The following is a 13066-nucleotide window of genomic DNA, read 5'->3' as shown; positions in this document are numbered from 1 at the left end:
GCTCACTTGGTTGTCTGCCGAGAGGCGGGGCATGGAGAGCGTCCGCCCATGCCCATCCACTGGGTGACAGGGCTCAGTGTCGGAGTACCCGTCCCGCCCCATCTCCCTCATCTCTACAGTCTGCAAAACACAATGAGAGGGGGGGGCGTGACCGCCGTCTGCTGAGCGACTGGACACTGACACGGTGCTGGCTCGCTGACCAACCAAGGGAGGTGGAATGAAGTCAAACTCAATAGGGAATCGATTTATTTTCAGAAAACGTTAATATTCCGACTCCATTTATGCAACGGGGGAGTTGCATAAATTAGCTGTTGCAACCTGTTGCTGTGCAAAACCCAAAAAGACTAAAGGATGACACGGCACAGCGCGCTGCAGAATAGCTGATTTCCCTTAAACAATCCCACATTTTTCTGACGAACTTTAACGTATTTTTATTGGGGGATTTTATTTGATAAACACGCAGCGGTTCATAGTCAATTCAGTAAAGTGACTCCAAGCTGAAGGAAAGTTTGTCTTTACTCATTTATAATGTGGTATAATCCACAGCTTGTGCTCACTATACCAGCATTAACCTAACATGTTAGCTGAAGCTAACTTAGCTTAAGCTAAAATTACAGAGAAGCAGATTTGAAGTGGAAAGAAAACAACAAAGCCCAGACTCAAATCTTCTTCAACCTCTAACACAGGTTCACTTCCAAAACCCTCTTTCCCTGCTAAAGAGAAAGCATTTCCACAGCACCATTCTGCCACCACCTTGGAGAAACAGCGTGCTGAAGACACACGTCTCCTATTGATTACCTTCCACATTGTTAGTGTCAAACTGCTGCTGGAGTAGAAAAATTATAATTCAGAAAGTTAGAAGGGTAGGAATAATTTTTGTAAATGCTAGTTTAAAGGGGCAGTATTATGTAAATTCAACTTTTTTTAGCTTTACATCATGTTATAAGGTTATTCCTTCATTAAAAACACACCTGGAGGGTTGCTTTGATTCTTTCATGCATGTTTGAGGAATCCTTTAATCTCCCGTGGCAACCGTTCAAAAATGTCAACCAGCCACCTCGCTCCACGAGGACCATGTTCTGGTCATATAGAGATGTCTTCTTCAATCGAGACAGAAATGTGAAATAAACAAATACATTTGAAAAAAAATAATAAATAAAAATAAATATATATATTTAGCAGACCAGATTTGTAGAGAACACAACTAAGAGATGTCAACAGGTTTTCCAACCTGAACTGTGGATCTCTGCAGTTCCTCTAGAGTTGTGCAACCACTTCTCTAGTTAATGGCCTCTTTACAAAGCCGTTTTCTGACACATGCTTTGTTTACTAATAATAATAATAAAAATACTAGTGACTTTGTTTTGCGTATATATAAATATTTTTGTCATTAAATTGGAATCTGTGCCGTTTTATTTTGTTTTTCATTTTATTTTTGTAAAATGTCAACATCCCCACATAAGGAAACATATCCATTCTCTTTTCCGCAAAAGTTACATTTTTTAAAAATATTATTTTAAAACCTAAAAACATTCTTCATAAATTAACATTACTTTCCTAAAGTATATCAAAAATAATAAATTGTCTTTTTTAAGGGTCATGTAACATTTAAACAAGCCCTATTTAGCTGGGCTGAGGCCAATTGTGGCTCCTAGGACAGTAAATGTTGGACCTGGTTTAGATGGACAGTCGTGTTTTGATGTCTGGATTTGTCTCAAACTCTTTCCATTTTCAGAGGGTTCCCTTTCTACACCTCTACACAACCGCTGTAAATATACTGACATTGAACGAAAACATATGAATGCCACACTTTTCAGATTTTTATGTTAATTATGCACTACTTTGTCCTGTTTAACACATAAAATCCCAATAAAATACATAGAGTGTTTGGTGGCAAAAATGCAGGAAAGTTCAAGGGGATGAATACTGCCACAACAAACTGTCAGTAAAAAAAAAAAAATCTTTTTATGATAAAGCATGTGATGTAGGTTAATGTATGCCACTATGACGCAGGAGTTCAACAACTGACAATGAATAAACTATTATTATTTTTAGAAGCAAAGACATTTTCATGTAAAAAGCTGCCAACCAAATGTTTCAAATTACAGCAAAAATGGCATCAAGTGTCAAACGTAGGATCATGCCGTAGGAGACAAAAGTCTCTTAAGGCATATTGTGGAATCAAAATCAATCTTTGCTCATATTACATGACATGTTCCAAACTAGAGCTAAATCTTTGAGGAGTGGAAGCGTCAACAAACAAGTGAAAGCAAGGCGCAGCGCGGAGAGTGAAGGTGCACATCACAACGAACGTCCACGAAGTCCAAACCAGCATCTCAACGAGAGGCAGCGTGAAGAGACGAGGCTGAAGGACACGAGGTCGATGGAAGTAGAAATAAAAAATAAGAAAAAAACCCCACTGGACTCACAGAATATGATTGGGAATTTCATGAAGGACAAAAAAGAAGATGACAGACGTATGGAGAAGTAAGTTTGCCAACAACCTTTTAGCTAGGCTGATGTATTTAAAAAAGACACACTACGTGTTTTCAGACCTTTAACACCGTTTCATTTCTATAAATTCTGTCATATGTGTTGCAACAGCAGAAACCCTGAGCAGGATTTCCATTAAAACAACTGGTAATGTTTAAATATGTCATTACCAACCCAACGCTGCTCCGAGGCACAGACCGTACGGTTGGAGAAAAACGTTTGCTTTGCTTTAGAGTCACGTCCTACTGCGTGTTGCCACGGGTTACTAGTTTGGGACTCGTTGTACCTGGGGATTGTGGCGGTTCTCGTGAACGTCGTCGGGGTAGGGCCGGTCCGGGCTCCAGTTCCCGGTCTTTTGGAACATTTTCTGTGCTTTAGCCGTCATCCATGATTGGCTTTCAGTCAAACCACCTTCAGGGGGTCTGCAGTCCAGACACACACACACACACACACACACACACACACACACACACACACGAAACATTCAGCCACAGCTTTTGGTTCAGCTTGGATACATGGTCGACTTTTAGAACATAGTCATGTGAAATATTTAACTGACAGGTGAAATATGATATGAATTAGGGATTTTTTTTTGAAGGCATTTTCAAACTGCTAAGCACATCCAGAAAATATTCACAGCATTCATTTTTCCACATTTTGTTGGTACAGTCTTATTCCAAATTGTATAAATCTCAAAATTCTACGCTGAAATTATGACAATGTGGACTTTTTTCTTTTTGACAAACCAAGAAATCAAACTTTTTCACGGTGCTGCATTTTTTCCTTTTTGCACAGAAAAGTTTCTAAATATCAGCAAATCTAAAGAAATTCCAATCTCATAATTGTTAGTAATAGGCACTTCTCAAAGTCAACTCTAGGAAGATTAAAAAAAAATCTCCCAGATTTAAAATAAATGTCATGATAACTTTGAGGGGATCTTAAACATCTCAGTGAAAGTTTCACCCAGGTATGTACCACCTGGGCTAATCAGAGCAGATCATTTCAAACTCACTGAAATGTTCTAAAAGATGCAGGAAAGTGAAAGAAAATGAAAGTTTTGATTAAATAAAGTTAAAACCGATGTAATTCGTCAATATCTACAGCAGATGGCGATGTTTTAAACATTATCTAGATTTATCATCCGGCACCATAATCCGCTTCAAGGCAGAAAACTGAGGAGGTTCTTGTTTTGAAACGTTAAAACAAGAACACCTAGAAGCACATAAAGGCTCCCCTGCATTTTCTCATCCGGTCCACTCACATGCTGTTGATGTTGTCCGGCTGAACGCTGGGCAGACCGTTCTGGCCTGACCCCGCCTGGCCCTCCGGGCCCCCTCCCTCAGAGGGTGGCTCCATGCGCTGAAACATTAATGGCGTTCGGTTCTGTGTGAGATACATGACATGGCCTGCAGGCTTGCATCAGGCACACTCACAGGGGAGGAAAAAACACATAAGGACACAAACACAGGATGCACTCGCAGCATGCACCCACATGGGGGCGCCATCGGCAAGCACATGGCTGTGGTGGATATCGAAAGGTAAAGCTGGCCACTGGACAGCTGATCCGAGCTCCTCTGTCCAGCCTGAACCGTTTGTTGTTTTGGGAAGAACGGAGTGCGTCGTGTTCAGGTAGGGAGCTGATCTCAGGATCTGCGTCACTGTGGAGCTTCTACCTTAGGAGTCTGAGTTAAGATTGCTCTTAATTCACACGTTTTAGAACACATTACCATATAGAACTATGACATGGATAAGAAAAGAATGTACCCAGAAATTTTAAATTGACCGTCCTGTCAATTTTTCATCATACAAAGTTTCTGAGTAACATGCAGTTTGGTGGAAGGTTGACATCTGATACTGTACTTCTATACGGCTAGACATCCATCAAGCCGTTCAAAAGAGTGTAGGGTAACACACTTTCTATGCTACACCGTCGTTAATTGGCTGCTCTGCCAAAAATGTGGAGAAATTACTATAAATTAGCGGAAGGCCTGATGTGTTCACAGGTATCGGCAAAATAACACGGGGTTTTATTAAAATGGCTTGAGCCCGTCTTTCGGTCTCTCTCCTATGTAGATCATAGCTTAGCAAAAGACTCGGATTGGTGTCCAAGACAAGAAAGTCCCGATTGGGAAATCCACAGCACGAATTTCTTCTTTTTGGCCTAAATGCCAAAAAGAAATACACTTATTTGGATCTTTGATCAGGAAGCAGAAACAAGGCAGGTTCAGGAAAACAGATTTTGTCTAAATCAGTGAAACAAGAAAAGCTAACAGACTTGTCTTGCATTACCCGAAGCCAATTAAAGTCTAGAAGTTAATTAAAAAAACATCTCACATCAACAACTTATCTAGTGCAAGGTGTTGCGAACATGGGAATTTGTGTTACTCTATAGCTGCGTTTCCATTGGCCATAAAATTGGAATTACAAAATTAAATTTGCTTGTTGAAAAGACGCCAATTTTGTTAAAAATTTGTTTTTCTTAGAAGGTTTTTTTTGCGTGAGGATCTGGTGGTTTTTCAGCTGCATCGAAATTAGTGTGTTCCAAAAAACTGCAAGGGAAACACCTTTTTTTTTTTTTTTTTTACAGTACACAAATCACATGATCAACAACCACATGTTGCTCCTGGCGCAAACCATGAAGAAGAAGACAGGAAGTGGGAGGAGGGTGACGTCACAGCATGTTTTTTCTTATATCATTATGAAAACAAACTCATTCACATAAGTTGTGCTTCTTATTAATGGAAACACCGCAGTTGAGAAACTGTGTTTTTTAAACATTAGCACAACACTGACAAAATTATGCGCAGGTTTGTTTGGAAACGCAGCTAGCGAGACAGCAATTGTCATTCAACATTCCACCAATAATCACAAAGTAAACCAAGAAAAAAGAGAAGATCAAAGTAATAAAACCAGGCTTCGACAGTCCAAGTTAAAGGTGAAGGTCAACCTGGACCGGCCAAAGACGAAGAGCTTGATAAGACATTGTTTTATCACCATCCAGATGGATCGATAGAGACCATGAGAAGGACAGAGACGTGAGGCAGAGAGATAACAGACTACAAGACAGAATGCAAGAGACATCAAAAAGCAGACAAAAATGAAAAATCTGACGTCAAACGGTGGTGGTGGTGATTTCCTGCAGTGCAACAGAATGGGTGGAGGTACAAACAAATGGCTAAGAAAGAATCCACCTTTCACTGTTAAACATTGCCTTTCAGTTTAAATAATAAACACATTTCCTTATGCACTTTCACTGATGGGTCTCTCTAAATTTCCATTAGGTGTGTGTGTGTGAGTAAAAATCTAATATTTAGTTCTTAATGCTGCATACTGCAGGTTCTTGCCATCTGGTAGTTGTGTGTATCGTTCTTACCTGTGCTTGAAAGTTGGACTCGTTTTAGTAGCTAACACTTGTGCTGCAAGTGATATCTTATATATTATTTCTTGTTTAAACAAAACAAGAAATAACTCCTAAGTAAAACATTCTATATGTTTTCTTTATTTGAACTAAATCTGTGCCATTTATGATTTTAATTGTCTGTGTTTAAAATAAAGTTTTGGTGGATTCGCTTGTTCAGTAAATGAATAAATACATTTAAACTATAAAAGGTTGTACAATAGTATCCTAAACGACTAAAATCAAAATATAATGCATTATTTTTTATGAATAATTTAATAATTTATAAGAAAAAGAAATCAAAATGCCATTCACTAAAACCGACACACCATCCTATCGAGTCTGATGTTTGTTAAAGGTGGATTCATCCTTGTATCCTCTGAGTTAATAAAACATGAGTGTGGAGGACAGGAAAGAATAAATGACATAAAAATGATGCAAGGACACACCAACAAACTGGACCAACATACTCTCCAGTCTCCACTGCATTGCATTTCGTTTGCAAGAGAGAAATTCCTCCATGGAAAAGAAATTACAATAAATTTGTGTCCACAATTCTTTAAGGACACCTAACACTAACGGTGCTAACTGCTAACAGAAGATGCTACCGAAAGCTCCTGGTTTCAGGAGGTGGGGTTTGTGGCTTTAAACAATTTATTTTAAAAAATATCTATCCGGAGCCTGAAGGTTGCAAATGCCTGACAGACCGAAACCGTCCGAAACGTTTCAAATAGCCGAATGGAATCAGGACGTTTACGATGAGAGTGGAGAGATGTTTCCGTGTGTGCACAACGTGAACCGAAAACATCGAGACAGTGGGAAGCGAGTGCATCGCGTAGTCGATCACTAACAGGAAGGGAGGAGCACTGACGATGAGCAAAAAGGTAAGGCCATGTGGTATCATCATCATCATCAGCATCATCATCATTATGTTCAGAATTACCAACGAAAACAAAGCAAAAAACAGGGGGGGAAAAAACACAGCGTTACTGTCAGAGCATGGAAAAGAAATGAAACCTAAAGTAGCATGAAGAGAAAGGGCTGCAACTATTTCGATAAAGTCAACTTGCAAAGATTAAAGGCAAACAACTGAGCAACATGATGCCATAAAGAATGCCAGGATACATGCAAAACAACAAAAATAAGGACAGGAGCGTCTATTTAAAGCAAGGGAAAAGGCATCTTTATACAATTTATGTCATTTAATGATTTTTTGTTTTGTTTCATATTTACAAATTTTTCCAGAAGCACAGCAGTATCCTACAAAGATGCCTAGCGAGAGCAGAAGAATAAATCTAGTTTTGTGCACTTTGGGGCTTTTTCAGGGATGCCTGGTGGGGGGGCTGGAGGGAAGCAGAGGGGGGCGGGGGGTCTACCTGTTCCTCTCGCAGGGCTTGCAGCTTTTTGGTCTTGCTCTGTCTGTAGTATTCCATGATCATCATGGCAGCGTAGATTTTGCCCACCGTTAAGTCTGTGGCTGCTGAGAAAATGACAAGTTACCCTGGAAGATTAGACCCGAGCGAGATGGGACCCTGAGCCGTGAGGGGGGGATGGGAGTGGGAGACAGGACACAGAAAAATACAACAGCATGCAAGACGCACCGGCAACGGTGGCAGCTGTGACATACCGAACTTCGATAGGATCGGCGCTCCAGTTAAAAAAAGCTTAAATGCGAATTAACCTTTTGCCTTGTAGCTGATCTTTGTCTTAAGCACAATGGCTGATGGAGTCGTAAAGAATTCAGTGAGTGATGATATTTCAATGAGTTACAAATATTCCAGTGTTACACATTAGTATGAACACATATAGTTTCTTAAATGTGTCAAAAAAAAAAAAAATAAGATGACCAGTGGTCATGCATGGTGTTTTAAGATGCAACTAAAACATTGTTTTAGTGCGTTTTTAGAAAGTCTTAAAATCATTAAGACCTTAAAACGTCATAAATTTAACTTAAAAGATAAATTCATTTAAAGGCTTTCTGCATATCTTCACTGGCGGAGCCGAACTTTATGAAGGCTTCTAGCTCTTTTATCGCTCTGAGGAAGTCAGCTGTAACCGCTGCTGGTGCGCAACAAACACAATATTACAACACTGTACAGTTATTAGCACAGTAAAGCTTGTAGTCTTTTCACAGGCAGAGTTTGTGCTCAACACTGTAGCTAACATTGTTTTATTTTGTTACTGTACAGCTACACTCTAATAAAAAAAGGTAAAAGTTTGTCAAGGCTGAGGACGATTGAGCCACCTCACTAAGAAACGCTTCGTTTGACCCAGAATTCCCAGAAAACAGAAGCTCAATCTTTTTTCTAAAAACTCCAGCCATGTAGTTCCAGAGTTTGGATGGAACACAAAAACATTTAAAATAGAAAAATATTGAGCTTTGAGATTGTGCATTTCTTTATTCCCCATTGTGTAGGAAAAAACATTGTTTCAAAATTCACGTTTTCAAAGTGGCGTGGCTGCAGGTCCGACTTATTTACAGCTCCTTTAAGCATTCTTTACGTTTATATAATCCTCTTATTAACTTTTATTTAAAAATAGCAGATAGGTGATATTGTATTCAGTCATGCATTTAGCTGAACAAGAAGAATATGCTGATAAACATGCAAGATCATAAATGGTGCATTTGGCCTGTTTTACAAGCAAAATTAAAAATTAGTATTACAATCATCTGAAAGGATCAGCTGAGATCAGACGCTTCTCTGGTCTGTATTTTCCTGTAGTGAAAAGACTTCTATAGAGGATCTTCTATAGCGGGCACCCCTGATACCAGAACTGAGTGAGTGGGTTGAGAGACAGTCGGTGAGGGAACGGACGTCGTAATGTTTCTCTGAGTGAGTGAATGCATGTATTACTGACTGTGTGTAGCGAACGCTGCGTTTACAGTTAACTACAAACTGAGAATTCAGAACTGCTCAAGAAAGTTTGCAACTGTATTACTCAACAAAACTCAGAAATGTTACATTTTCTTGATGATTTTGATGACTGACAAAATATAATGTTTATTGTTCTTTTATGATTGGTTATTGTGTTATGTTTTTATGCTGTAAAGCATTTTGAACTGCCTTGTTGCTGAAAGGTGTGTAGCAAATGAAGTTGAGTTATTCCAATTTAATTTCACATTAACTGTAATACAGAACATTTCAAACAGTTAAATATTTTCATTTAAAACTCTACTGTTAGGAGTTGTAGCACAAGGTAACATAACGAGTCCAGTGGGATTGAATTTCCTTTGCTGTTTTTTGCTTTATTGCTTTGGATTTTTTTTTTTATTGCAAAATGTGAAAATATGTGACTAAATGGCTTGCCATATCCCCCTCTAACACTTTCCACATTACCAAAAACTTTGAGCTTTTGCAAACTGCTGATTAACTTTTCAAAGCCAAACTCTGAGTCTCTTTAAGTCTAAGTACACTGTGGACTCATTTATAGACTCATGTATAAATTAACATAAAACAAATATATAAAATACATTGAACTATCCTTAGATCATATTTAAACTACTTATATCACACTTATATATAACTTTCTTTATGTAGAAATTTTTTATCACTTATAGTTATATTTGTATGCGATAATAAGGTAATTTTATTTATATAGTACATTTTCAGCAACAAGGCAGCTGAAAATGTGCTATATTAAAGCACTCCATCCAAAGTGCTTTAATATTTATCACTTTGGATGGAGTGGCTTGACAACAAATAAGCATTTTCCCCTCCGTGTTATTAAAGTATATTCTGATTCTAAAAAACACAATGGGGGGCCCTCGTGCTCATGCACGCCATCATTTCCAGGTATTTGTAGGCATTGCTGTAACTGTGGAAATGACAGAAAACGTCTTCACACACTGATTTTTGTGATTGTAGCTTCTAAACTATAAAATGCTGGTGGTCTGTATTGTTTGCATGTCTGTGCACCATAGTTTGACATAAACGCATATATAATTGTACTTCTAGTGTTTTCACGTCACTTTAACCATCATCTGCCATTAGATAGCAGTGTATGATCGATTGTTAGATGTATGCATGTGGGTAAGAGCCAGGAATAGCCAGCGTTCATGTTGCATACGTCTGATCAGGAGGTGCAAAGCAGTGAATGACACTGACTGGTAGAAGCTGTCCTCTTGGTGAGTCGGTGATCGGACACAGATACACCACACCACTATGCCCACCGTCAGTTGCTTTCCTGCGACTTACCCTTGTGTGGAGTAACCAGCAGGTCCAGAGTCTTCTGTGATAAATTTGGCCAGATAGCCATCATCTCCTTCCTCAGCTCTGCATCCATCTGGTGCTTATCTGCACCGCCTGGGTGAGCCAGCGACCGAGTGTCCGCGTACACAGTGAATATTTGCATACACAAGCAGACGTCCGATTAGCACAAATTAAGAAACACATAAACCCGGGGAGAGAGGACACAAGAAGGAGGCAAAATGCTACAATTTTACTAAAGGAATATGCCACATCCTTTCACACATGTACACATTCACCCAAAAATGAAAGAAGTAATCAGTTCACGTCAGGCACAGATGCGATCTGCAACAGTTTTTTTCCAACAGGAACTGCAACGCCACACATATTGTTTGAATTATCTTAAAAGAAAGTGCATCCCAATAAATGCGAAATCATAAAAATAATGAATTTCTCTGCTCAGTTTGCTGTTTTCGACATACCACTAATATAAGCTCAAATTTATTTGAATACACAAGACCATAAAATAATAGATATATTTTGAACACAGACATTGTTATACCCTACACAACCATAGGAATAGAGACGATAGTCAGGCAGGTGCTCATTAACACCAACAGCTTTGTGCAAAGCTTTTCTGGGCCTAGATCAGATCCTTGGGGCACTGACACATTAAGGAGGAATGGTGAAGATTATATAAGACAATAACTGGCATTAAAGTCCATAGATGTAGAAGCAGCCAGCCTGAAAATATACAGTCATCAACAAACTACTGAACCACTGCAGGGCAGTCTCTGCAACGTGTGATCTTTATGATATGCACACTTCAGACTGTCAAGTGAATCTGAAGGTACCACCAGCATCAGCTCACATTACCTGGATTTCAAAACCTATAAATGTACTGGTTCTCTCAGGCCTGACATGCAAAACCACGACGGAGAAAATAAGAGAAAGTAGTTGAAGGATCATGGTGCGGCATGTTTTTTTTTATGACTTATTGCCTGAACAAACTTATTCATGTGTGATTTAATTTGATTTCTTATATAACAGAGACATGGCAATTGGGAAATTGTCTTATTTTGACATTGTGTGGCATATTGACACAGTTTGCTGCACATTTGTTTTGGAAAGGCAACTACAGATGGGTTCTGGTTATGGGTTCGCCACAGTCAAATTCTTTGTGTTCTGCCCCCCTGAACAAGAGATAAAATCAAATGTTCTACTCTGGGCTGGACTGCTATTCACTGGTTCTCCTCTGTTCAGCAAAAAGGTAACTTTTCCACTTATTTATATATATATATATATATATATATATATATATATATATATATAGAAGTAAAATCAAGATCCCATAAAATCAAGATCCCATAGCCTGGAGAAGAGTAAGGAGGCACAATATCCAACTTGTTTGAGGTACAGTGTAGTGAATCTGTTAAATACAAGCGTCACTTTTTCGATTTATTGAGATGCACTTGCACAGCTGCACAGACAGTAGGGAGGATAAATGTTAAGTCATACCCTTGGCAATCTTTATATCCAGTGCTGTCCTGATCAGAGCCATGAGGGTGGAGTTAAAATGCACTGTGTTGTCGTCGGCAACAGGCAGATCCATGCGAAGGAGCCTCTGTGGAGAACCAGTCAGGATGAGAGGATGAGAAAGGGAGGTGTCTTCGCTAAGGTGAGGTGTACCTGAGTCTCAGGGATGGGGGAAGGGCAAAGGGCAGGGGTCGGGGTTGAGAGAGCTCCATAGACAACAGCCGGTTATAACTGGACTGGGTTCATTTCAGTTGCAGATTTTATTTCCTGAAGCGGGAACGACTGAGTTTCCAGTCAGTAATCTTAACTTGGGTCTTAAGTGTCCAGCTGTATCAGGAAAGGTTGAGGTTCCATGTTTTAAGGATGCTATGCAGTTGTGGTAATTTTATGCAAGGGCAATTGCTTGCTAGAACTTCAATAAACTTGTAAAAAGTAAGTCCCGGTGTCTCCTGTTTCTCCAGTGATACTCTATGAGACAGCACAACTATCCAATGCTGCTAAGCAACTGTGAGAGCTGCAAAACCACAAAGGAAGAACAATCAGAGCCAAAACGGCATCCGACCCAACCTGTGCCCATGTTCCCTATATGTGTGAATGCTTGTGCGCATTTACACATTTCTGTTGTTACACACATATAGAATTATATATATATATGTATATGACAGTTGACATACACCAACGTGCCCAACTCCCCACCCAAACCCCACCCAACCCTCTCTGATCACTAAAACAGATATTTTCACAGACTGCAATTAAGAGAACTTAATTGGAGTCCTTTGGAGACAAAAAAACCCAATTGACCGAAGAGCAATAAAAGTATCACTGGTGTAGATCTGCATGGATTCAGGAGACAGCTATGGTTTCATTTAACCAAGGCACCTGCTATTGAGCTCCCCCTACCTGTAAGGAGGTTCCCTGTCTTCACATATCTATGCTTGGTAAAACAGATGGAGAAACCTGCAGATAGGACAAAGCAAGCTAGGCCAGCTTGGGTCGCTTGCTGTACCTATCCTGACCAGCTGGCATCCATCGGATTTACCTACGAACATGAGCGTTGGGCACTCACGATGGAGGGCACGACATGGCGGCAGGCCTGTGTACATGAGTGTGTGCGAGTGTCGGGCATGCCCAAAGCCAGGTGATGTGGCAGGCAAAGGGCATCGGCCAACATTCACAGCGCTCAGCAGGCAACAGCCTTGATACAACCAGAGCCATGCGACAACAAAGTGCAAAGACTTCATGCAAACACCACGCAACACACCCCAGTAAATGTCCCACAAATGCAAACAAAGCATGCAACATGCTTTCACTTCACTCTCAATATCAATAAGCCCCAACTCATCTACCCTACCCGCTACCCCACAACTTTAATCAAAACTGTTACATGACAAGCAGCCGTGCATCCGCGCAAAGAGAGTATCCTCAACTCACAGGAATTACCTTTTGGATTCAA

At 39.8% G+C, this 13066-nt stretch overlaps 1 protein-coding gene across 23 annotated transcripts in view; it reads right to left on the bottom strand.

The window, feature by feature from the left end:
- Positions 1-13066, bottom strand: part of cacna1ab (calcium channel, voltage-dependent, P/Q type, alpha 1A subunit, b) — a 138958-nt gene that overhangs the window by 16430 nt on the left and 109462 nt on the right. For 9 of the 23 annotated variants that reach the window (XM_016661809.1, XM_016661807.1, XM_016661815.1 and 6 more), the window contains 7 exons: positions 11596-11701; positions 10087-10194; positions 7267-7370; positions 6742-6756; positions 3755-3876; positions 2780-2915; positions 7-120 (listed from right to left, as the gene is read on the bottom strand). In XM_016661809.1, coding sequence (XP_016517295.1) covers positions 7-120; positions 2780-2915; positions 3755-3876; positions 6742-6756; positions 7267-7370; positions 10087-10194; positions 11596-11701 — 705 coding nt within the window. The remainder of the gene's footprint in view (positions 1-6; positions 121-2779; positions 2916-3754; positions 3877-6741; positions 6757-7266; positions 7371-10086; positions 10195-11595; positions 11702-13066) is intronic. The other 14 variants (XM_016661820.1, XM_016661817.1, XM_016661821.1 and 11 more) reach the window with 7 other exon arrangements.

This window comes from Poecilia formosa, unplaced genomic scaffold (genome assembly GCF_000485575.1).
Source record: "Poecilia formosa unplaced genomic scaffold, Poecilia_formosa-5.1.2 Scaffold344, whole genome shotgun sequence".
In the NCBI taxonomy this organism is placed as follows: Eukaryota; Metazoa; Chordata; class Actinopteri; order Cyprinodontiformes; family Poeciliidae; genus Poecilia; species Poecilia formosa.
The sequence above is the reverse complement of the archived record's forward strand: the minus strand, read 5'-3'. Positions and strand labels throughout refer to the sequence as shown.